This window comes from Stegostoma tigrinum, chromosome 28 (genome assembly GCF_030684315.1).
Source record: "Stegostoma tigrinum isolate sSteTig4 chromosome 28, sSteTig4.hap1, whole genome shotgun sequence".
Taxonomy (NCBI): Eukaryota; Metazoa; Chordata; class Chondrichthyes; order Orectolobiformes; family Stegostomatidae; genus Stegostoma; species Stegostoma tigrinum.
In genome coordinates, this window is record NC_081381.1 from 30,734,824 (window position 1) to 30,760,163 (window position 25,340).

General features: G+C 38.0%; 1 protein-coding gene across 2 annotated transcripts; it reads right to left on the minus strand.

Annotated features, from left to right (window-relative positions):
- Window positions 1–1,838: 1,838 nt before the first annotated feature.
- Window positions 1,839–24,499, minus strand: micos10 (mitochondrial contact site and cristae organizing system subunit 10). 2 transcript variants are annotated; one of them, XM_048561627.2, is made up of 4 exons: window positions 24,370–24,499; window positions 5,707–5,754; window positions 4,796–4,915; window positions 1,839–2,018 (listed from the first exon to the last, which is right to left on the minus strand). In XM_048561627.2, the coding sequence occupies exons 1-4, from the start codon at window positions 24,431–24,433 to the stop codon at window positions 1,999–2,001; spliced, it is 252 nt and encodes an 83-aa protein (XP_048417584.1). In that variant the 5' UTR covers window positions 24,434–24,499; the 3' UTR covers window positions 1,839–1,998. The 2 variants fall into 2 exon arrangements, with proteins under 2 accessions (XP_048417584.1, XP_048417585.1); XM_048561628.2 differs by having other exon boundaries at window positions 4,806–4,915; window positions 24,370–24,498.
- Window positions 24,500–25,340: the final 841 nt, after the last annotated feature.

Below are 25,340 nucleotides of genomic sequence, written 5' to 3' on the forward strand. Positions count from 1 at the left end.
GGAAGATGCAGGTGGGACCCGAACCTGGGTCTCATGGCTCAAAAGGACATTACCACTGTGTTACAAGAGCCCACATACAGTGCTAATCTAGGATCTGAGCCATTGTCCAACATTAATGAGCGCTTAAGGGGTACTAACCATTTATTTCTCAAATACTTCTGAATCTTTGAAGAGTTGCATAAATGTCTACGTTTAACTCTTTAAATTCACATTCAAAATGTGTTATAGCTTTCTTTAAATTGTGAGGGATGGGTTGACCCGATTAGGAATGTACCAGTAGATGGATTAACATATAAATTAAGACAGAACCAAAACAAATGATTTCAGTCCTAATTCTAAGCAACCATTGATTTTGTCGCTAATTTTGCTCCCATCTTGAATTTCCATGGGTACATTTTCTATCGGTGACAATTGCCATTTGGTATTTCACTTTAAAAGTCATTATTGAAATTGTGATCCCAGATTAATCCCCAGTAATGTGCCGATTGCCAACAGATTAACTCAAAAAGCTCAATTTTTTTCTCTTCTTTACCCAACTGTCATACCTATATTACTGAGAACAGCTGAGTCAATGCAAATGATTGAAATCTGGGAGCCTTCAGTAGATCTGATAATTACTCTTGGCAATTTGTTTAGTTTATCAAAAGGTATATTGATTGTGAGCTCTGTGATAATTACCAATATAGTAAACCTAACCAGCAGGGGATTTTCTGTGATGTGGCACTTCCAGGTTGACCCTTAAGTTGGCCCATATTTCCAGTTAACTCAATACGATTGCTCCAAGAAGCACAAAACTCTCCTGTAAGGCATCTCTAAACAAAGCAGAGATTCTGGAAAACAGAAAAATCTGAAACATTGATAATAGATAGCTGTGTATTAGGTATGATGTAAAATTTACTCAGATGGGGAGAACATACCCCGAAAATAATCTTACCCCTTTCTGCTTCAAATTTCTCCCTTTCCACCAGTCTCTCCTTTAAGTGCAGAGCATCCCCTTTTGCAGCTACACAATATCAACTACAAGATCAATCGCAGGATCAAGCAATCTTTGGACAACTTAATTTAAGCTTATGTCATCCAGGGTTTATTTTAGTAGTGTTAACCAGCAAATCATGCCTTTAATACATAGGTAATTTACTGACTGTGGAATCCACATGCATGAGGACAGGACACTCAGCAAGAATTATTTGAAAAAATACAGTCAACATCTGACTTATTATTGAGGTGACTATATAATTTCCCTGTAGTAAATCTGCAGTAAACCTTTGCATTTTTGCTCTCTAGTGAAAAGCATTAATTGAGCTGATTACCTACTAGCCTGGACTGCATTTAACATCAATATATTATCACACCATAATTTATTGTCAGCTACATAGTGATTCTAGATTCCAGAGATTGTACAGAGGGAACATTCCTAACCAGGAGCACAGCTTATAGATTGACTATAAACACAGGAGTGATTTAAAATGCCCTCTGGGGGCGGGGGAAGGCTTTTGTGGAGTAGAGCTGCGTCTTGTACTGCTCCTGCTTCACAAGAAACCAAGAGCTAGCCTTTCTTTTAATGACTCCAGCTGTGGGCATGTGCCCCTTCACTCAGCTCCTGTGTTACAAATAAAAGGAAAGATTTCGTTAGAAAGACAAATGCGAATCTTTCAATAAAAACCCATCAGGTTTAAATGAGTGTATGATAATTCAATCGACTATTTCCAGAATTCCACCTCACTTGATCATGCCAGCACTGACCATATTTTACACGACTTTCCACGAGTCCATCTGTTAGTCCTTAGTTCTAAACCCTCTCTTCCCATACACAAACGGATCAAGCTGCACACAATAAATCGGAGTCGTTAGCTCTTTTTATTAATGACAATTTTAATGTACAACCTTGAGAAGTCAAATTAAATACAGCACAGCGATAAGAATTTCTATTACTTGCACACAAGGAGAATTGATCCACAAAAGCATGGCACTGTACATTAAGTACTGAGGCTGACAAAATCATCCTAAGGAGATTGGTTCTGCAAAAAAAAGTAATTTCAATAATTAGCAGAGAGTTTCATTTGACAGCATTAAGGAAGTGACAATATTTTATTACAAGAGCAACACAGAAATTACATTAACAGTGCTCTTCACCAAAAATAAAACTAGTATGTTTAAATAGCAGAAAAGCGACACTAAACAGGGACATTCACATGAGGCAATCAGCACAGAGTGGAGAAGTCAATGGTGAGAGGTGGAGGGAAGCAAGGAGTGAAGGTGGAGTGGGAGGAATGGGGCGAATTGAGAGGGGTATGAAAGAAAGGAAACGCAGATTAGAGGAAGACCTTCAGAGGCACAAAGCCTCTGGGCAGGGTATTAGTGATGGCAAGGAAAAGAATTTGGAGAATGAATTCCATAATGGAATGGATTTACACCTTTATGACTATCAATTTTGTTTGTCTCTACAGTGGCAAGTTGCCAGGAACAAGTCGGCTTCATTTGGAAAAATTCATCATGTATAAAGCAGAAACAGAGAGACTCAGGGAAGGTTCTCTTATAAGTATCTCAGTTTGAGGGGAAGGTTCTCTTATAAGTATCTCAGTTTGAGAGGAATTTAGGTACTGTCTCCTAGCTGCATGTTATTCCCAGGTGAATCTCGACCATTCATGCCTGATTTAAATCAAAATACATTCATATCATATACACCATACAAGCTCAGATTTAGCTCAAATATCATATTCATACACAAAACTTCCTTTCCTACTGTGAACACAGTCATAAAGCATGGAAACAGACCCTTTGGTCCAACTTGGCCTGCCAACAAGACATCCCATTCTGACCTTGGCCCATTTGCCAGCATTTGGCCAATATCCCTCTAAACCCTTCCTATTCATATACCTATCCAGATGTCTTTTAAATGTTGTAATCACACTTGCCTCCACGACTTTATCTGGCAGCTCATTCCATACACGCACCACCCTCGAGTGAAAAAGCCACCCCTCAGACCCTTTTCAAATCTTTCTCCTCTCAACTTAAACCTATGCGCTCTAGTTTTTGTCTCCTCCACTCTAGGGAAAAAAAGACCTTGGCTATTCACCCTATTCATGTCCCTTATGATTTTATAAACCTCTGTAAGGTCACCTCTCAGCTTCTGAAGCTCCAGGGGAAAGAGAGCCCCAGCCTATTCAGTTCCTCCCTAAAACTCAAACCCTCCAGTTCAGGCCACATTATTAAGTCTTTTCTGCACCCATCCAAGTTTAACAACATCCTTCCTAAAGGGGGACAATCAAAATTGAATGCAGTGTTCTAAAAATGACCTCACAAATGTCCTGTACAGCCGCAACATGTCCCAATTCCTATACTCAATGTTCTGACCAATGAAGGCAAGTATAACAAATGCCTTTTCCATCATCCTGTCTACCTGTGACTCCACTTTTACAGGTCATATGGACTGAAAGCAGATCAATTTCAGTATTTTTAGTTCACTCTAAATTTAGTGGTTTACAATCAAGCAAAATAAAATGTCATGCTAAATTTATAGTTTATCAAGTAGAGTTGTATTACCCTCCCTGTCCGTAAAACTCCTCAGTTTCAAGAGGCTTCACTGCCCTTTCCCAACCCAAAGGGGTTGTGTATCATACTGTTGACCAAATTATTTACTACAGAGGGCATCACAGTCAAGTCTAATGTAGTCCTCACGCAATACTGTAGTTTGAAACAGAAGATCATAAATGACATCCAACATCTAGTCACCCTTGCAAAATTACAGTTTACTATAAACCCCAGTATTCTCAACTCTGGATAAAAATACACATGATCCAAATGTTGCACTTTAAAATGCAAACCACATTCATTAATATTGTACAATGTGGTTGGTTCTTAACTGCCATCTGAGCAATTAGGGATAGGCAATAAATGCTGGCCTGGCCAGCAATGCCCACATCCTGTGAATGAATTAAAAAAATGACTTGCAAAAAAAAAAATTCAACTGTTCAAGCTTTTAAAAAGTCATGAACAGGCATTGAAAGAGCTCATCATTTAAAAATGGAACCAACCTCACTTAAATCAAGTAGCAAAAAAAGTTAACACATATTAGAAAAACTTGTAAAAATAATATTACTTCAAATTTGCTGAGTTTCTCAAGAAACAACTCTGGTATTGCACTACAGTATTTTCTTTAAAATTGAATTACCATGTTCTATACCGATATAACAGGGAAAGCTCATTGATAAAGGGTGTAGGTTGCAAAGAGTACGTGTTAACAACAGGTAAGAGTGGGTAGGTTTGCTTCAACACCCTTCATAGCTAAATGTATTTTTCCTGTTGAACAATGAGATCAGGAAAATACAGTCACAGTATAGTGTAGATGTCTTACTGCTACAGTTTAAGACTAGAGAGGAGCTTCCTCCCGTAAATATTGTGCAAAGCTGAAATACACAGGAAACAGAGGAAACATGTGTTCAGGAAGAAACTATCTATCTATACTGCAAGGATCGTCCTTGAGCAGAAAGAGAACAGCTACTCAATGTCCATGAAGACACTCCAATGTAATGATCTCATTACAAGCAATGGAAAATAGACTTGGGAGTGTGGGTTACCTTTCTCCCAATTTGGAGCTGAAGCAGAGATGTGGTGGACGAGATGGTCAGAGTCCCTTTGACCAAAATTTCAGCTTGCATACAGACAACAGCGCAGACTCCCCTTGCAGAAACCCAATAGAAGTTTAAAGACAGGACCATTGAGAGATTGGCTAATTCTTCTGGTAGCGTCTGCCCTGTGACATTGATTACAAACTCCAAAACTTAAAATACAGTACCTGTACTCACTTTGACAAATTTTCCATGCATAAGATATGGAGATTGCAAATCATTCTGGCAGTTAGCATAGGCCATTCCTATACCCATTCCTGCACCAAAACTAATAGGCCAAACACGCCCTACACAGAAAAAAAAATTAGATTAGACTGAAATTCCATAATTGGTATTTTTGTTTAACAGAGGAGGTGGCTACTTAGCCCATTCAGTCTACACTGGTTATTTTGAAAAGTTAAGCAGTTCATCTCACAACCTGACTCTTTCCCCACAACCCTGACATTATTTCCTTCAAATAATTATTAGCTAGTGAACTTGTATCTAGCACTTTATAAGGCAGTGCATTTCAAATCTATTTACTTTCTTTTTGTTCTGAAGATACAAACGCATATGTGGGTACAGTTCCATTGTCACAGATTGCCTCAAATGACTATTCTTCAATTGCATTTAGGCCATAATAGTCTACACCCGATTCAAACACAGAGAGGGAACAGTGTGGGGGTTTGGGGAGAGTAGAGAAACAATAAACCCTAAAATAACATTTGCATTTCCCAAATATAACTTGCTAGTTGTGCTCAGTAGGTATAACCGCTTAGTTGCATTGACACATCCATCACTACCCTGACAGCAATGAACTCACACAGACCAAACATTGTACTCAGGTTGCATGTCTGTTTAGCATAGTGGAAGTTAATGGAGTTATTGGAGGAGCAAAGCTGTCAATTATTTTCATGAACGTGGCAAATCAGTTTTGCTTTTTTCTGGGTTGGAGTTACCTATTAAGAAGCATACAACAGCAGCCTAGGAGTGGCTCAAATCTCCTGTCTTTATCTTTCCAAACTTTGCTCAGTTATGATACTCAAATTGTTTATTGATTCATACACGCATTTGATAAACAGTACACAATAATACTTACGTTTAAAAACAACAACAGAAAATACAATTCCTAAGCCAAGGCCAACACCTGCAAAGTAAAAACAGAAATCTTCAAAAACTTGAAATTTAACCATCAAAAGCCACAAGCACATCAGTCCTGAAACAATTTAGATAACTGGCATTGTAGCATCTAACATTTCTGTATGTCACAGGTTGAAGAGTCACATGTCTCTTTTGTGCGTGTTTTTCATAACCTAGCAACAACCCAATCCATACTGCACTAGTCTTATAAACCTCTCCTCTCACTGGCCTCAAAAATCATCAGGGTGGGGGAGGAGGAGGTATTAAGCAAGTTTTGGCTTTTCATCATGAAAGAGAATCTTCCTTGGGGGCAACTAACACAATTATAACTTGGAGTCAAGTTATGGTGTTCAACAAATTGCAGGAACTACTGCAGGCGAAAAAACTTCCGCCTGCACAACTGTGAATTTCAGCTTGTCTGGTACTATTAGTCTTTACAGATTGATTGTATAAAGAAACAGACAGGTACCTACTAACTCAAACTAGTAAAATGAACACACTTCAACTGGGTGCTAATTAGTTCCACGTCAGAGACTTTAAGACCAGACCTCCTCACTCCAAAAAAAATTTACAGTTTCTTTATTTTTTTTTACACTGAAAGCTCACTGATGGCTTCATGAGCTTATATGGGATATAGCTGAGACTTACAAACAAGGAGATCTCTGATTCAAGCCTTGATCTAGGCTGAATTGGTCAATTTAGGGCAATAACACCAAAGAGAAAGAAACTAAGGGGCAGGCTTTCCACTCTCAACAGAATGATATGTACCAGATAAGCATGGGAAAGAGTTAAAATGATCTGAGGGATAACTTTTTCATACAGCGTAGTGTGTGCATGACACAAGCTACCAGAGGAAGTGGAGGAGGTCATTACAATTACTACATTTAAAAAGGCACCTGGATGGGTATATGGATAAGAAGGGTTTAAAAGGATATGGGCCAAGATCAGACAGATGTCTGGTCGGTGTGAGCAAATTGGACTGAAGGGTCTGTTTCAGTGCTCTATGTCTCTATGCTTCTATGTGTGAATACCAACTGATGACCCAGACAGAGTTGTGAAGTCACATGAATGACTTATATTTTGCCGAGGTACTGTACTTTGGCAAAAAGCTGGTGCTGCCAGTAGGAAGTCTGGAGAAATGTTGGCAAGTAGAAGAGGGGAAAAAAAAATCAATACTTCACATTGGTGGATGGGGCAAGAAGTGAGGAAACAAGTTTCTAAACAAATCGGTTACTATCATAAGGAATATTGTGACGTTTTAAGGAATTTAAGGACTACTTAGATGAGCACTTGAAATGCTGCAGCACACAAGGACAAGTGTTGGAAAATTAGATTAGAATAGATGGAAGTCGGATGACCAGTATCAACACAATGGGGTCAAAGAGGCTATTTTCATGCTGTAAAAACTGGAAACTAAACTGCACATACAACCGCAATCCTACATCAGACCGTCACCAAACAGTGCCATTTGAAGACATTTTTTTAAGCATTTTTTGAATACAAAATAGCAGTAGAATGTTAGATCTTGATTTGGGAGCGGCATTCTGCTACGTGCTGATTATACTACACTTGACATCATAGTCGACTGCGATAAAAACGGTTATAGATCTTGAAGTATGCTAGGACGTTGCGTGCGCGTGTGTGAGAGAGACAGTGCGAGAGATTTGAAACCACTATGATGGATAAAATAAACTTACATTTGGAAAGGCATAAAGTTAATCAAGAACAGCCAACATGGATTTGATTATTTATCTAATTTGTTTGAATCATTTGACATGATAGCAGTGAAAGATCATCAAGGTAGTTTAGTGCATATTTAGCCTTTCAGAAGGTATTGGACAAAATATAGCCTAGAAAAGGTTACTGAAGACAGCAGCTTGTGGAATTAAAACCAAATTAGCAATGCAGACACAATATTTAATTAGTGATGTAAAGAAGGGCGTGGCGATGGGTTGCAATTTTTCAAACTGGAAGATGGTTCTTAGTGGTGTTACCCAAGGACTACTTTTAGATCCTTTTTTGTATTTTATACAAAAATGATCACAATTTGGGAGCAGGAAGCAGCATTATGCAATGTGCAGTGATACAAAACACAGCAAAATAGTAGTCTGTGATAAGAATGGTCATAGATTTCAAAGTAACAGACAGGGTAGTGAAATGTGTACAAGCTTAACAGATGGAGCTCATCTTACAGAACTGAGAGGCAGCAGTGTGACATATGTTAATATCACTAGATCAGCAATTTAGAACTTCAGACCAATATTCTGGGAACAGGGGTTCAAATCCACCATAGCAGATAACATCCAAATCCAATATATTCAGTAAAAACCTGTAATAAAAACTAGCCAAATGGCAATCATGTAATCACTGTCGATTGTGATGAAACCCCAACTTGTTCACTAATGTCCTTAAGGAAGGAATTCTGCCATCTTGACTTCGTCTGACCCACTTGGTCTAACTCCTGACCCACAACATGTTGACTCTTAAATGTCTTCTTGGGCAACTGGAGATGGGCAATAAATGCTGGTCTAGTCAATGGTAACCATAGTCCATAAGCAAAAGAAAGGTATTTCTGTGGAATAAAAACAGCATTATTTTCAAAACAATACTTGATCTTGGTGTCAAAATACACAATTTTTAAAAGGAAACAAAGCAAGGTGATAATGTAGTTAAAACGCATGTTGGTTGGTAAGATTTATAAATAGAAGAATGAAATTTAAAAACAATGAGAGAAATGGAAATTTAAAAACTCCAAATTAGTACTCTGTAGTTCTACGTACCATACCTCAGGAAAGATGTAAAGTACATGCAGATTGCAAAGAAGGTAGTATCATGATAAAATGAAAGGTTTTGATAGTACATACAGATTAAAAAAAAAACAAACATTCTCTCTGATGTGTGGTTCAATTACTAGAGGTCACAGAACCATTATTATTGACAAGATGGGGAAACCAGAAGAATTTTTCCCAAATCAGTGGTGCAGAATCTGAAATGCGCTACCTGAAAAAGTATTAGAACTGGATTTCATAAATAAGAGGAGTGGGGCAGCTACCAGAGGAGAGGAAACTTGCACGGTTAGACAGAAAACAGCATAGTGCAAGTAAATATGCTTGAGCTTTCAAAAAGCCAACAAGGGCACGATGGGCCAAATAGCTTCCTGTACTGCAAGTTTCTATGGCTATAAGTATTTAATTTCATTCTAAGCTTCATTCACAGCTTTAAACTTAATCTGCAGCAAAATCGCAGTTACAAACAAGCCAATTTAATCCTCTACTGAAAATTTTGACCATTAGATCAGTGAGAATTTGAGAACTTGTTTTGTTCCAAGCATTTTTGAACCTCAAAGCCCAAGACAATTAACAATTTCCGAAAATACCATGCACAGAAATTATACCTAACTAGTACAAGTTAACCATCAACAAGAATGTACAAAATAGGGAATGATTTTGACCTTTCACCTTCATCTCTGCTGCACACCACCTGTCTCCCAGACAGAGATGCATTAAGGTCTTTTTCTGTTGCCCTTAACCCTAGGGCTGGGGCCCATGAGAAGGGACTTTACAAAGAGGTCAAGTCTGCATTTTGGAACACATCTTTTGTCTTTTTAAGAAAAAAAGACCTCTGCTGGAAACTGACTTTCATTCAACTATTTAAACTGCATAATGAAATTTGTGACCTTTACAAAACTGAGCTTTGTATAAGGAATGTTTTAATAAGGAGAAAAACAGGCATGTAGTCGGTCAATGCTGCAGTTGGATAATTTATGTAGTGCTCACATTTCGATTGCAAAGCCATTTATATGTAGAAGTGTTGATCATATAGAACTGCACTTCAGTGTGTTGAACTTCAAAACTAGCTGCAAGAATTGGGCTTTAACTTTAGTGTAAATAGTCCATTAAAGCATGAATGCAGTCCTAAATAAATGAAACATAGTAGACTGAAAGATTGGAAGATACGACAAAACATTAAGGGCCTTAATATTGAAGCTGAATTAAAAACAAATTGTGTGTCAGTGCTATCCAGGTGACTTGCAACCACATCCATTAGCTCTGAACTGTTTTATTCTAATTCCCACATAAGATTACACCTTGAGTGGAGTGCCTGAGGAGATGGATTTGATGCCTTTGCACGAAAACAGTGGTCCCAATCTGAACCTCCATAATACATGCAACACAGGTAAAGGGCCAGTAAGATAAGAAAAAAAGAACTTCAAACTAATCACCAAGAACTAAGGTTGAAACATTTCTGAGGCTAGCCTTAAGTGTACAGAAAATATACATAATTAAATATCAAATATTTGGACTGCAGTCTTGAGTGGCACTTGGAATCTTAATTTCTGGTTCTAAAACAACCAATGAACCAAACTCCATCCCTAGCTACAAAATGATAATTCTTTGGTTCTTCTGGTAGCAGATGTACATGGCATGCAATCAGCTGAAGGCACTGTTAACTATACTGAGCAATAAATGGTCAATTTGATTGAAAAAGTAAAACCTTCAAAAGACGTTGCTTACAACAGAGCTGAAATTGCACATAAAATGGTGTCAAAAATCTACTCAATTATAAATGGACATTCATTTACAGTATAATCATGCCTTTCGTTATCTCAGGTTGTCCAAAAACACTTTACAGCCAAAGTAATTACCAAGTCTGGCCACAACTGTAAGGAGAAGGCTGGTTAGCTCAATTGGCTGGATGGTCTGTTTGCAAAGCAACACTAACTGCGGCTTCAATTCCCGCACCGGAGTTGGAGGACATTACCTCCAGGGGATACCATTATACATTCTTACCCATCTGAAAAACAACTGTTCAAAGACATTATTTGCTTTATGCCCTTCAGTGGACAAATGTTTTCCTTGCAGCTAGAGTCTCTTTAATCCTACAGGCATCAACTCTAACAAGTCTATTTTGTTGTATTTTCATTGAATGCTTTTTGCAAGTTCATTTAAACTTCACTTGTACAGCCCCAAACAATACTTTCCATTACTTCATCAGGATCTGTAGAAGTAACCTACCTCAGAAAATGCTTCAGGGCAAAGAGAATATAATTCTCCCACCAATTTTAATACTTTATTTCCGTAATATCAGTTAACAAAGTGGCAAACTAGAACTAGAGCTTTCAGTTAAATTAGACCACCACCCAAGTCACCAGCAACAGACACTTGAAAAGGGAAATCAAAATGTAGGTATCAGAGAAAGGTTCACGTAAATAAGACGTGTAAATCAAAAAGCAGCTTTTGGGGAGTCAGAAAATTGCCCTAAACTGTTGATCATGGAATTTTTGCAATTCTCTCCTTAATCACAAGTCTTTGCAACCCACAAATGACTTCAATTTACTCCATAGGTCACATCCATGATTGTTGTTTTATCTGTAGGCATCCAGCAAACAGATTTTTGGGTTCTAATGGTGCATTGGTAGAACTAGTTCTGGACCGGTAGACCCGGGTTCAAGTCCTACCTGCTCTAGAGGTGTGAAATAACATCTCTGAACAGGTTGTTTAGAAAATACCCATACTTCTCTTTTGAACCAAGATTCGGCAAGAACATCATGCATTTCAAAGCAAAGCAATGTAAGTCATGTAGAGATGTCTATTAGGTCAACTGCAGCACTTGAAAAGAAAACTGTAATTGATCATTACAAGACTACTTTCAGAGGAATTTCTTTTTTGATGACGACTAAATTCAATCGGAAACAATTTTAAACCGCTTCTGCTCCAGCTCAAATTTGCAAACGGTGCAAAAGGAATGAGCATCATGATCTGCTAAAGAGTAGTTAAAAATTGATTAAGATTTTCTCATTTTAGGGTGCAGGTATTTTTACAATCTGTAGCATTCAGCAGCAGTGCAGAAAGACTCACAAGTTGGATGAAAAATTGCATTCCCTTCTCTCTATAAAATCGAAACCAATAGTTTTACTTCTGGGAACCTCCACTTCAGGAGAATTATCTTAAAACTGCCAGAAGATTGCAGAAGTATGAGGAAAGCATGGAAAAATTAGCTTCAATATTCACCTTGAGTGTGAAAAAAAAATGTACAAGAGGATCAGGCAGAAAGTGAATTCATTACCATCTTTAAGATTTATAGCTGTACCAGGTTTCAATTTTTACATACTCAATTTCCATTTCATGGCAACATATTGGCTAACATACTTCTCACAGAAACAAAATACTATTAATTATGTCACTGTCCTTTCGATGATTTTACCGTGATGTTGCTGCCAAGCAGTGATACAAAGCTTAAACTGGCATTAAAATAGGATTGTGTTTTGTTTAGAATTCTAACAGCATTTTGTATCATGTCTCTCTCAAAAGTAATACCTACAAGAAAAGTAACACAAAATTTAAACTACCAAACATTTTGATCTCAAACAGTTCCCCAATATCTGTGGCCACATCCAGTTTGAAAATAAGATCTAAACTTTCAAAAATCCAAATCAATGTTTTCCAATTTGACACTTTGCTAAATAAAATTCAAGAACATCCAAAGATGCAAATACAAAAGCATGAAATAAACTTTGAAGACAAGCAGCATTGAATGACTGAAGTAGAGACTCTAATTGTAATTTTATGGTCACATAGCTAGTTAAATAGGGTTGATCTAGCAATCCTAAGGATACTATTGTCTTGGCATACCATGGGATAAATGGTGGGTGAAAGCTAATTAAAATCTCAGGGCAAATTCAACATCAAGTGCATTATCCAAAATATCATTGTCTCACAGACCGTCAAGACACCGAGGAAGGTAAGCAAAGTTTATTTCACTAAAGTCATTTAACTTCATAATGGGGAAGCCTAGACTTCTCAAATACCATAAACAAAATGAAATAAAAAAGGCATTTTGAGATGACTAACTGAATCAAAAATGAATAAACTCCCGTAGTAGTTCACATTCTGTACTTTAATTCATGATTCACAAATCAAAAGTACACACTTTAAATGACTGAACAAAGTCCCTCTAGAACAGCTACGTTCAAATTTTTCATCCCGTTAAATTGCATTTCTGTGGAATTATATAATCAAGCACAACGTGAAACACATGTACGTTAAAAAGTTAGTAAGCATTGTCTATTTTGCTCTGAGGGCCCACAACCAGTAGAAATTCAATTGTAGATGACTGAAGCTAATCCCATAACTTCTTAAATAAATCCTAGTTGCTTTTCCTTTGCGGGGTGACAGAGAAAGAGAGAGAGCAAGAGAAAGAAAGGGGAGGGGGTGGGAAAAGAAATATCTAGTATATGAAAACAAAGAAAAGGTCACAAGAATCACCAAGATCATGATGCTTCATGTATCAAAGGTTAGTTAGGCCCACACTACTTTATTATCAATTCAGAATTGGGGACAATTGGGTGTTTTGTTCTTAGAAGAAATGAAAACTATAAATGGAGGTGGGCAAGGAGATATCCTGACATAAGTAGCTGCCACGGTCATTGGCCAAGACAGTTCAGACAGGTGATTGGAGGCTAGCAATTGATGCTGTGCCAAAAAAAAGGTACATCAACATAGTTAAGTGGGAAGTGAGAGAGATGACGATGATGATAATCCAGCAGAACGAGCCATCAGCTTCTTGGCTCTCCCCTCCATCAGCTCAAGGGAACAGCAGTGATTGCGAAACATCAGGGACAAACACTTCAAAACTTTTAACATTTTTGCCGATTCCTCAATCTTATAGAATGGCTTTGGGATCAGGAAAGTATTCTCATCGGACATGGGTGCATATTTCCTTTGTTTAATTAAGGAATGTACTATTATCTAAACAGCTTCTTAAATTCAATAACCAATCTGAAAATTGCTTACAGATGGTCAATTGCCTATATCAGGTAACTGTGATCAAGAACTCCCAAAAGTCTAACAGATACAAAAACTGTATTGAAAGAGTTATTGAGAGAGATCTAACAGACAGTGTGAATCCACAGCTCAAAAGAAATCAATGTGCATTTATACAGGACCTTTTGCCTAATAAAAAAAGAGGCATTACAGGAGCACCAAACAAAAATTGATGGTTTAAGACAGATTGCAATGGAGCAGTCTAATGCAGGAAAGAGTGAAGAGGCGTCATAAACAGACGAAAATCCGATTAATTAAAAGCTTAACCAGGGAGGTGGGAGGGGAGTGTAAGGTGGAGAACAAAAGACTAAGGCAGATAATGGAGATTTGTGCAAGAGAAAAGATAGATAACAGAGTAAGGGGCTACAGCTACAGCTGAATAAGGAAGAACAGCACGGAACAAAGCAAAAAAATGAACAGCCAGAGAACAAGCAAAGGAGGGGCACCTGAGAAGAGCAGAAATAAATAACTATGCAGTGAATAGAAAGATATAGAATTAACCTATAGGATGAGACAGTAGCCACTGAGAAATCACAGGATACAAAAGGTGAAAGATGGCAATAGGAATAAGGATCAGGAATAAAGGGAAGACAGAGCATGAGCAAACATGTGAAAGAGTTATGACTTCTACAATGTATTACTTTGTTCATGCATTTAACAGTCATTGACCTAGGAGTCTTCTGGAAACACAAGCAATTGCGTTAAATAGAGCACGAAGTTTCGACCACTGAGTCAGAGGGCTGATGAGAGTATTAACCCCAATAAACCTTCATTCCTTTATGACACATTTTTGAAGTAACTGAGCAGATGGATTGAATTCAATTTCAAGTGCTACGGTCCAAATTTCCAAATATAAACCCCAAGTACAGGTAAAAATTGCAGTCTCAGAAAAGTGCATGAAATAACACTACAGCTACTAAGTCAAGAAGGAAATTTGTTTCAATCATGAAATAATCAGTAAAATGTTTGAGATGAGCAGTCTATTATTCACCTCTCAATTAATTTATGCTGCTCTTAATGCATTTTTAAAATCACATAACTAATCCTATTTCTTTCTTTCCTTAAGATTAGCTTTGAGAGAATGGCAGACTCAATACTAGCCAAAAGTTCCAGTCTACCTCCTTATAAATGGGGATTCTGATTTCTGAACTTTCCCTGCAATCTACCGATTTATCTAAAATTGACCAAAATGGCTTGAGTTATCAGTCTGCCTTTTTACTCAGCCCTTCAAATCGAGGATATAAACTGAACAGGCTGACCATTATGATATCTCAATACCACAGATAGTGTGCAGCTCAAATAGTTCAGCCCATCTTGTACAATACTTCTGAAGCCCAAATCTAATAATCTGGCTGTCATGGAAACTTTTGACCCACTTCACTACACTAAATTGCTAGATTACTCTTGGGATCTAAACTGTTTTTATAATTTGATACTGATTGATGGAAACAAGTATCACATTAAATTAAGTAGTACATGAGCAATTAGCCTGGCCAATAGCCTTAAATATAGAAGTAGTTTCATACTGAAACAGAAGTCTTAGTGTTCTCCAAAACATTAATATTCCGTTGAATGTTCCCACAATATCTGTATTATTTATGAAGTGCACTAATGGTAGTTTGTTCTGTAGATCGGATTCTATTGGGACTAGCTGGAGGATGCCAAAACTCAATTGAAGTGTGACCTTTATAACCCTTCAGTAAAAGGTGGGCTTCATTATTCATTTCCAAGCTGAATTTGAGCTTACTACTTCAGACCAACCTTGCGCTTTATCAAGTTGTTTTAATGTCAATGAGTGCTCCGACTTGGGATTTTAAACAGTGACGAGCACAACCCCAAAGACAAATTTATTTTCTACACATTTGAGGCCTGAATCTCTCAACTACTGTGAAACAGACAGAGTTTCATTGGTCTATTTAAAGACAAGAAAACAATTTCTCTGAATAGAAAGGCTAATGGTTTAATAAGGGTAATCATGCTAAAATCAATCCAGCAGTCCTTCTATGTTCATATAGAGAGAGTGCATTGTCATGCTACATCTGCCTTTGTGTAGCAATTTGAAATGGTAATTTAGCTAATGGAGTTTTAGTAACTGAAAACAGATGGTCTTATTTCCATATTTATTTGTGCTTTTGTGATTTGTAAATACCATCTGTATAAAATTGAGAAGTGCAATGACCTATATAGAGTATGAGATTACACAAACATTGCTGACTAGCTTAAGACAAAATGTCCTTTCTTCCCTTGGTTTCCACAAAATTTTCCCCAACTGATCGGTCTTCATACCCAAACTAGCACTGCCTTTTTAATTGGACAGAGACCACGAACTTGCTGGCATGGCTGCCCTCTTCCAGGGAGATGTCACAGTTCATGCATTCAACATTATTCAGATGAGATAGTCAAAATTACATCCATTCCCAATTCATGACATGCAGAAAGCTACAGCACCAATTCTAAGATTTCTTTTCCTGTCAGTTTTGCAGCAGAATCAAGCAGTTCAATGGCTATTGGCTATTATTAAACAGGAAAGGATTGACTAGAATTTAGAAACACTTCACTTAAAAATAAAAGTTTACATTTCGAAGCAATATAATTGGCTGAATTTAAAATATTAATGTGGAACATTTCGGAAAATGGTTTTCCTAATAAATCAGTTAGACAGATTAATGAGTTGACACTCAATGAACAGGTTGGAAGTCGCTCTGTGTCGTAAAATGAACTAACATTTTGTCTCAGAGAATATGGAAAAATTGCACATTTATGTATAACCTAAAATGAACTATGAGATACAGACCATTTGGCCCAGTGAAACTCTCCACAATTTAATAGGACTATGTTTGTTTTGGATTTCAATTCCACGCTTTCATTTATACCTCAATAACTTTTAATTCTCTTGGATAACAGAAAGCTATATGCATCAGTCTTCACAATATTCAGTGATGCCACTTATATTGCTGAGGCAGAATTCCAAAGTTGCACAACTATAAAACAAAATTCTCAACTCAGTCCTGAAAGGGTGTCCTCTAATTTTAAAGAGGTGCCCTTTAGTTCTGGACACACCCACAAGATGAAACATCCTTTTCTTTCTTGATGGAATATGGGCTCAGCAGGCTGGGTAAACATTTATTGTTGACCACTAATTGCTAAGGGAACAGTTAAGCATCAACCACATTGCTGCAGGTCTGCAGTCACATGTAGGCCAAATCTCATATGGATGGCAGGGTACTTACCCTAAAGGACATTAGTGAACCAGACAGGTTTTTACAACAGTCAACAGCAGCTACAGCATTAAGCAAATTCAAATTTCATCATCTGCCATGGTAGGTTTAACCCATGCCCACAGAACATTAGCCAGAGGTTCTAGATTACTAATCCAGGTGATATTTCCACTATACCTCTGTTTCCTCTATATCCACTTTGTGAAGGCCATTCAGGATTGATCGATCAAGTAGTCCCTCATTCTTCTAAAGTCAATTGAGAACAGCCTAGCCTGCCCAACCAACCAATCCTCATGAGACAACTCACTCATTCCAGGTATCAGTTCAGTAAGTCTCTTCTACACCACATCAAATACACTATTACCTATTAATCTCCTATTCTCACTCTCCATAGGACCTACTCTCACCTTAAGTCTTTTTCTTTTTAAACAGCTACAGAAACTCTTCCTACATATTTTTACTTCCTCTCATATTCCAATTTCATCTCTTAATTTAGCATAAAAATATCAAAGAATGATTAATATCTTATATAATTCTTCACATTGCATTTGGTGTGCACTGCTTTTTGCGCAGTTACAAGTTAGTTTCTAATCAACCTGTTCAAAGTGCTTTACTCATGTATCACAGTGATGCCATCAGAACAAACAACAAAGCTATTCAGCAACTAAGGTCAAAATTGTGAACACAATTCTATCACTGTGAAGCCATTATGAACAAAGATTATTGTGACCACGTCAACTGAAAACTCCTAAGCAGTAAAGTGTAATAATAAATTTCATTCTTTCATAACGAGCTGTGTATGGAGACATATTTTGCTCTGACTTGGAATTACTACGTCTGAGCAATTTGGATGATAATGTAATACATTTTGCTTGTAATAATTTAAAAGAAACGTATGGTTTTTCCCAAAGGTACAGTTATTGATACAAACAGAGCGTTTTAACTGAATCAATGTACTCAATAAAAACCAGAAGATCCCAAGCTTGACATCTAGTTTGTGCGGATAATTAATATCAAAGGCATTAAGGAAGTTAGGCTATAATTGGTCTTGGGTGACCATATGATATAGGAGCAGCATTAAGCCATTTGGCCCATCAAGTTTGTTCCTTCATTAGATTATGGCTGATTTGTTTCTCAATCCCACTCTCTCGCCTTCTCCCCGTAATCTTTGATGCCCTTACTAATACAAACCCCTATCTATCTCTACCTTAAATACACTCAATGACCTGGCCTCCAATGAAAGAAGAATCACCAAGAATTCCTACTTCCACTTACTGAGCAATCACCCATTTGCCTATTGGGCAAAGACAGAATTAAGTTTATTCATGGTAACTCATCCAAAGACTACTTGGGCTTGGCTCACACATGAAAAATTATTATATGGAGATAGCATCAGAGGATCGCTAGCACCTCATGAATACCCCAGCATGAATCAACATCTTCAGGAGAGATCAAAAGTGGGAAAATTCATTTTTTAAAAATTCTAATGCTGTGTTGCAACATCACCTCCCAATAGCCACATGACCTAGAAACCAGTTTCCAAATCTGATTGTTATGTTTGGTGTAAAACACATTGACAAACATAATTAACTGAAGTTCCATTTCTAAATGCCATCCAATAAAGTTTGAAAGTAAACCAACAAGTTAACATAGCATTAATGCCAGCATTATAACTTTCAGAAATGAGTAGCAGCGTCTACGGATGCATAATATTTTGGTTACAGCTTTGCTCTCAATGATACCCAACACCCTGTTATTTAGCTCATGATTTTAAAAATGAAAAAGCTGTCCTTACTTCCCTTCATAGTTTAAGATTACTGTTTTCTATAAATATTTAATAACTTTTGTTGGCAAATCAAAGCATTGCATCAAAGCAGATTCACGCCAAGTAAGAAAATCCTACTGAGCATAGTATATTCAGTAGCTGTTGCTGACTGTCAAAGCCACGATAGCAACTTCTCTCCTACATTCCTGAAGGTGGATCACTGCAGAAGCTATTCTGCACTCAACTTCCACTTTTTAAGCCAAGAGGTCATTTACCCATGTGCGAGCCAAATAAATACTGGCAAGCTATCCGAAGATTGAGATTTTACGCAATCCAATTTCAAGCCTAAAGTCCACACAACTATATATTCTAATACACACAAACACAGATATCAGGAACCAATATATTCTGTAGCTTAAAGTCACTGAAATCAATAGTAGTCCCTGATTAAGATCAATCAACTACCTCAAAGGCCTAGGAGCCTATGCAGAAATTGCAAACGTATTAAAATCAGGAGAAGTAGGCCACTTAGTCTCTTGAGCTCATTCTGCCTTTGGATTTCTCCACATTCCCACTTACTTGTGGTAAGCTTTCACTCTCTTGCTTACACTGTTTTAAAAATATGCAAGGACTCTTGCAAGGAGTTCAAAAATCTCAAGATGCCTTGTAAGAATAAAATATCATCACCATCTTAGATGAGTAATACCTTAATTTGTAACATTGATCTGGTTCTGTGTTCTTCTGAAAGAGGAAACATCCTTTCCACATGTAGTATGTCAAGATACCTTGAGATGTTACATGTTTCAATTAAGTTACCTGTTGCTCTTTAAACTGCAGAAGGCTGTTCAACCGTTCCTCATAAGAAAACTTGCCTTTTCCAGACATTAGTTTAATAAAATTTCTTTCAACTGCTTCCAGTACATGCACATCCTTCCTTACATAAGGTAACTGATACTGTACACACTACTCCATGTGTGGCGACACACCAATGCCCTGTATAACTGAAGCATAACATCCCTACTTTTGTATTTAATTCTCTACACAACGAATGCTGACATTCTGGTAGCTTTTCTAATTACTTGCTGTATCTTCATACTGACCTTTTTCAATTCGTGCACAGTACATCCAGATCATCTGCTTCTCCGCAACCTCTTACCATTTCGCCTCCTTAGGTACTTTTCACAACATATTTTCCCACCTGTGTTGGAAAGAGAAAGTTTCTCCTGCTTTCTATTCTAAAGTTCTTGCATTAAATGTTAAATCCAGATCATTTCATTCCTGACCCTTTGATCACCAGAAAGTTTATTTACACTGCTCCATCACTATGAATTTGAACACCACTGTCAAATTACCCTTTAATATCTTCAGCTTTAATGAAATGAGCCACAATTTTCCAAGTCTTTATTCTAGGATGTAACTATGTTAATGTGCACTGTGAATCTCAACTGCCTCAGCATCCTTGGCGTAAAACTCCAAACTGCACACTGATACTAAGGCTTTATATTATTCACCATGACATATTCTCGACTGATAGCCAAAATTCCTACTATTGTGTTAAATCCTTAGTCTACATACATAATCTGCAACGTAAATCTCACTTACCCAACATCCCTCAGGCAAAGCTGAGAAATGCATACGATTAGAGCTTTTATGAAGGTTTTATATCAGTCCCCATTACCCACTGGTGTATTCTCCAGATTGTCAAAATTCTCTCTATGCTAAATTTACTTGGATCCTCTCTACCATATCACCAAGCTTTTTGTCCAAAGTGTAATCATTCACTTAACTGAATCAGATTACTGACATCGAATTCCATCCACCGCTCGTTTTCCCCATTTCACTCTCAAGATCCACTTTGTTTCCTGTAATTTTCAAAATGATTTGCAATGCCTCTTTTTAAGTATCTCTGAAAATCTGAACGGCACACTCTCTAATCCCAAATCCACATCACTGACGAAAAATAAACTCTAACTAGAATCTCATGGGACACCACTATTTATTTCCAAATATTGAGAAAGCAGCTTTAATCATAGTTCTGTTTCCAATTTTCCAACAGTTCTAATCCAATTAGCTGCCTTCCCACTACAGCCATAGATTTGTACAGCCTGGAAACAGACCCTTCAGTCCAACTTGTCCATGGTAACCAGATATCCTAAATTAATCTAATCGCATTTGGCCCATATCCCTCCAAACCCTTCCCATTCATGTACCTGTTCAGATGCCTTTTAAAATGTTGCAATTGTACCAGCCTCTACCACTTGCTCTCAGTTCGTTCCAAACATGCAACATCCTCTGTGAAAAAGTTGCCCCTTGGGTCTCTTATAAATTTTTCAACTCTTACCTTAAACCTCTCAAGTTTTGGGGTCCCCTACCCTAGGAAAAAGATCCTATTTACCCTATCCATGTCCCTCATGATTTATAAACTTCTAAGATCACTCCTCAGCTTCCAACTTGCCAGGAAAATGGCCCCAGCCTGTTCAGCCTCTCTCTATTCTTAAACTCTCCAACACCAACAACATTCTTTTAAACCTTTCCTGAAACCTTAACATCTTTCCTTAGCAGAGAGACCAGAATTGAACACAGTATTCCAAAAGTGGCCTAACCAAATTCCTGTATATCAACATGACATCCCTACTCCTATACGCAATGCACTGACCAAGCATTCCAGTTCCATTGCCATTAATCTCTTCCAACAGTTTCATGTTTGCTATCCTCCTGAAAGTCTACATACGGAATAGCACAAATCTGCTTACGATATGCAACAGTCCTCAATCACCATCTTATAGAATTTCATCCAATGTGTCATACAAAATCTTCCCATCTAATTACTTTTTCTTCATCTACATACAGGTTTGGTACTACACAGGGTAGTGTGTCTACTCAAAGCATGGCTTCATTATCTTTCTAAGGTCAGGGTGTGGGATCTGAGTCAGTTTCTGTTAGCAGCTGTTCTCACCAGGTCAGATTTTCAAACCCCATTCCATAATTCCAGCACGTAATATATAACCTCTGTGTCAGAAGGTCCAGGTTAAAGTCAACCCTGCTCCAAAGCTGTATCATAACATGTCCAAACACATTCATTTGAATAGTTATCATCTATTAACACATTTCAGAGTACAGCTATAAGACCATAAAACACAGGAATAGAAGTATGCCATTCAGCCTATTGACACTGTGCCACTAGTCAATGTTTGTGAAAGACTGCTTTTAGATATGAATGGGTATTGAAAGGCATCCATATAAATGCAAAATATTGACACCTTCCCAAACTTAGCAAAGAATAGAGCAAGTACTAGTAGGGATAACCACTGATAATGAAGTTTGCAGTTATTTCATCTACAGAACACCAGTCATCAGATCCAATTCCCATCTGGCTGCATTCCACTCTTCATTAAAAAGCATCTAGCAAAGCAAAGATTTCACAGATGCTGAAATATGAAAACATGATCCATTTTCTACACAGCTTCAGCTAGTTTTCTCTTACTGTTGTCTTTTTGGTATGTTTCATGGAGGATATTAAAGCATTTACAACCTGGGTTTTGCAAGGGTTGTAAAATCCTTTATCTAAACTGTGATACATGGATAACAAGCTGATCTAAAAAGGTCCATGTCCTGTGACAGATAATTATCAATTGCACAAGTGGTTAGTTTTATTCCCTGTGCAATGCCACAGATCAACTAGTTTTTTCCCCCCCCAATAGATTTGTCATTATAGCAAAATCATGTACAATATTCACTCCAACAATCATTCAGCAATTTGTAGAGCTACAAATATTGCATTTCCACAACAACTTAGCATTATTTAAGAACTCTGCAGAACAGAAAACATAGCTACTTACATAAAACCATAAGTGTTCTAACCAACAGTTATCCAATTAACAAGATAAGAAAGATTGTGCTATTTAAAAATTGGTTGATGTGTTTGCAGAGATATTCACACCAATAATAATGCAAAAAGTAATTTATTTATTCACAGTGGGAGTCAGTGGTTAGTCCATTAGTTACTGCCCATTCTTAATAATCCTCAAGAAGGCAGTGATGACCATCATCTTCAACCATTCCATCAGGGGTAGGTACACTCACAGGGCTGTTAGAAAGGAAGTTGCAGGATTTTGACCTGTGACAATGAACAAATGTTAACATACTTCAAAAGCAGGATGACGTCTGACTTGTCAGTGTGGTGCTCCCACACACTGGCTGCTTGCATTTTTCTTTGGTGTGGAAAGTGTCATCTAAGGATCCTTGATGAGTTGCTGCAGTGCATCTTGTAGGTGCTGTACACATGGCCACTACTGAGGGAGTGAATACTTAGGACAGTGGATGAGGTACCAATCAAACAGGCTCCTCTGTCTGAAATGGTGTTAAGCTTTGAACGTTGCTGGAGTCACATTCATGCAGGCAAATACAGTGCTCTTCATCATAAAACTATAAAGTACTTTAGGATACCCTGAAATTAAAGTGGTTGATACAATTGTAATAACTTGCATTTAAATAGCACTTTCTGTACCACGTTTTGCCGTATGCGAGTGTAATCAAACAGAGATTACGGCAGATTTATATTTGACCTTTCAAAACAAGGAGCCCTAAAGCACTTTACAGCCAGAGTACTTTAAGTGTCATTATTAGAAATGTAGGAAAATGACAGCCAATTTCCATATAGAAGATTCCACAAACAATAAGGTGGTAAGAACCAGACAACTGTTTTTGTGCTGTGATTATGCAATAACCATTGGCTATGATAACTGGGATAACTCCCAAGTTCTTCAAAGGCAGGGCCCTCTGTTTTAATTTCAAAAAGATAGCACACACCCCATCAATGCAGCACTCTATTACAGCAACACCAGCCTTGATTTTTGTGATCACGTTCTGATGAAGCAAACATTAGGATAAGGCAGCAGGCCTTAAAGAATTTCTTAACTGGGACAAAGAAAAGCAGAGCAAAAAAGACATCCACAGAGGGAATTCCAAAGCTTAAAATGCAAACTGAAAGTACAGTTACCAAGAATGAAGAAAGCCAGTGGAGATGGCAAGAGGTCACTGGCGGAGGAACAAAGTCATCACAAGGTTGTAAGGCAGGAGGAGGTTATAGAGAAATGACCATGCAAGAATTTGAACACAAAATATGCATTTTTCTTCTTTAATGGACTGTCAAGGCATCACAGTGAGGCCTAATCTTATCCTTACTGGAGGATAAAATACTGCAGTTATTGGTATTCGAACTAGAAAGTTACAGGAAAACGCAGCACATTGTGTGTTGATCCGAAACGTTGACGTTTATCTTTTCACACCATGAGCAGGCTTAACTGTGTTTCTCTAATATTTCCTGAACCTGTTCCCGCGGTACATTCAAACACCATCACACCTAACAAGAGTCGTTAGTGTCAGTGATCAGGAGCACAAGCTGTGTTGATTTTCCCTTTCCAAGGTCAAAGGGCCAACCAACATCTACTCTCGAGGTAAAAGCATTAAGGATTCCTCATGCGGTGGGGAATCTAAAGGGGCCGATATCGATTGGATCGCAGCTAAACCAGAGGCCAGGGCGAAGGAGCAGGTCAGTTATTGTGGAAGGCTAGCACAGAGGGCGGACTACAAAAGTTTCAATTCCATCTGCTAGAACTGTCTGACTAAACAAGGGAAGGGGTAAGGCCGCTGCTAGCCGTTAATCGGTGGTGTAGCTGATGCCACCCGTTCACCCCAATTAGTGACCGGCTAGGCCCCGGCCTCGATTACTGCGCTGGGGACCCATCATAATCAGTCTGTAGGTCGGAGAGGAACCATCCAGACCCTTCAACTGCATACGCGCCAAGCAACTTTACCGAATTTCATTATTGCGTCCGCCATACACCGCTCCACTTTCTTCGTCAATTCGACCTCCGCCATCTCACACTTCCCAGCAACCAAATCTCGCGAGATCTGCCTGCCAATGAACCGGAAGGGGCGGGAATACCACTTTTTGTCACGTGGTTACTAGGGTGTTGGCTAAGCCTGAAACGTTAGAAGCTTTGTCGCAAATTTGTCAGCGACGTTACAAAGGCATTAATAATCCTACAACTTTTTATCAGTGTCACTCGAAATCATTCACGACATTGCAAACTCCCATAATGTCACCCATCACTCATCATAAAAGGTGGCCAGAAGGAGGCTATTCAGCCCATCGACTCCTTGCTGGCAGATCTGCAAGCGAAATTGAGCTGGTTCTACTCTCCCGCCCTTTCCCCATACAGCTGCACATTTCATCAATTCAGCTTATTGTGGAGTACCCTTTGAAGGGTCATTATTGACTCTGCCTCCGACAGCCTGACAGGTAGGCATTCCTAGTCAATTCCTGCATTAAAAAATTCGTGTTGCTTTTGATTCTTTTGTTAACCTTTCCCCTTATATCTGTGTCCCTTTTTAGCCCTTCCCACGATGAAAGAAAGTTTTTCTCTCTCTGCTGCTTAGACTTTTTCTGATTTTGAACGTCTATCAGATTTCATCTCAAACTACTCTCCTATAAGGCAACAATTCCAGCTTGTCCAATTTATCCATGTATTTAAAGTCCCACATCCCTGAAACCATGTCAGTAACATCTTTACATCCTTCCTCAAATATGCCTAGAATTGGACTAAATATTTCTTTTTAGACTGAATTACCCTTTTTAAAAATAAAGATTCAGGAGAATGTACTTGGTCACTGCTGTCAACCAATTTATAAAGCTCAGAATCCTCCAATTTTTTTAAACAGCTTTCTGAGTCTGGCCTTACAACTTCATTGATTTCTACATATGTAACATCAGCCTCACCTTTCC

Bases quoted from the DNA above. Each gene is read 5' to 3' on its own strand.
- micos10 (XM_048561627.2), bottom strand. From the start codon at position 24,433: ATGGCGGAGGTCGAATTGACGAAGAAAGTGGAGCGGTGTATGGCGGAC. The intron at 4,916-5,706 runs GTAAGTATTATT...TTTTCTGTGTAG, and splicing joins TTCTGTTGTTGTTTTTAAAC to GGCGTGTTTGGCCTATTAGT. The intron at 2,019-4,795 runs GTACTGTATTTT...TTTTTTTTGCAG, and splicing joins ATTTGTCAAAGTGAGTACAG to AACCAATCTCCTTAGGATGA.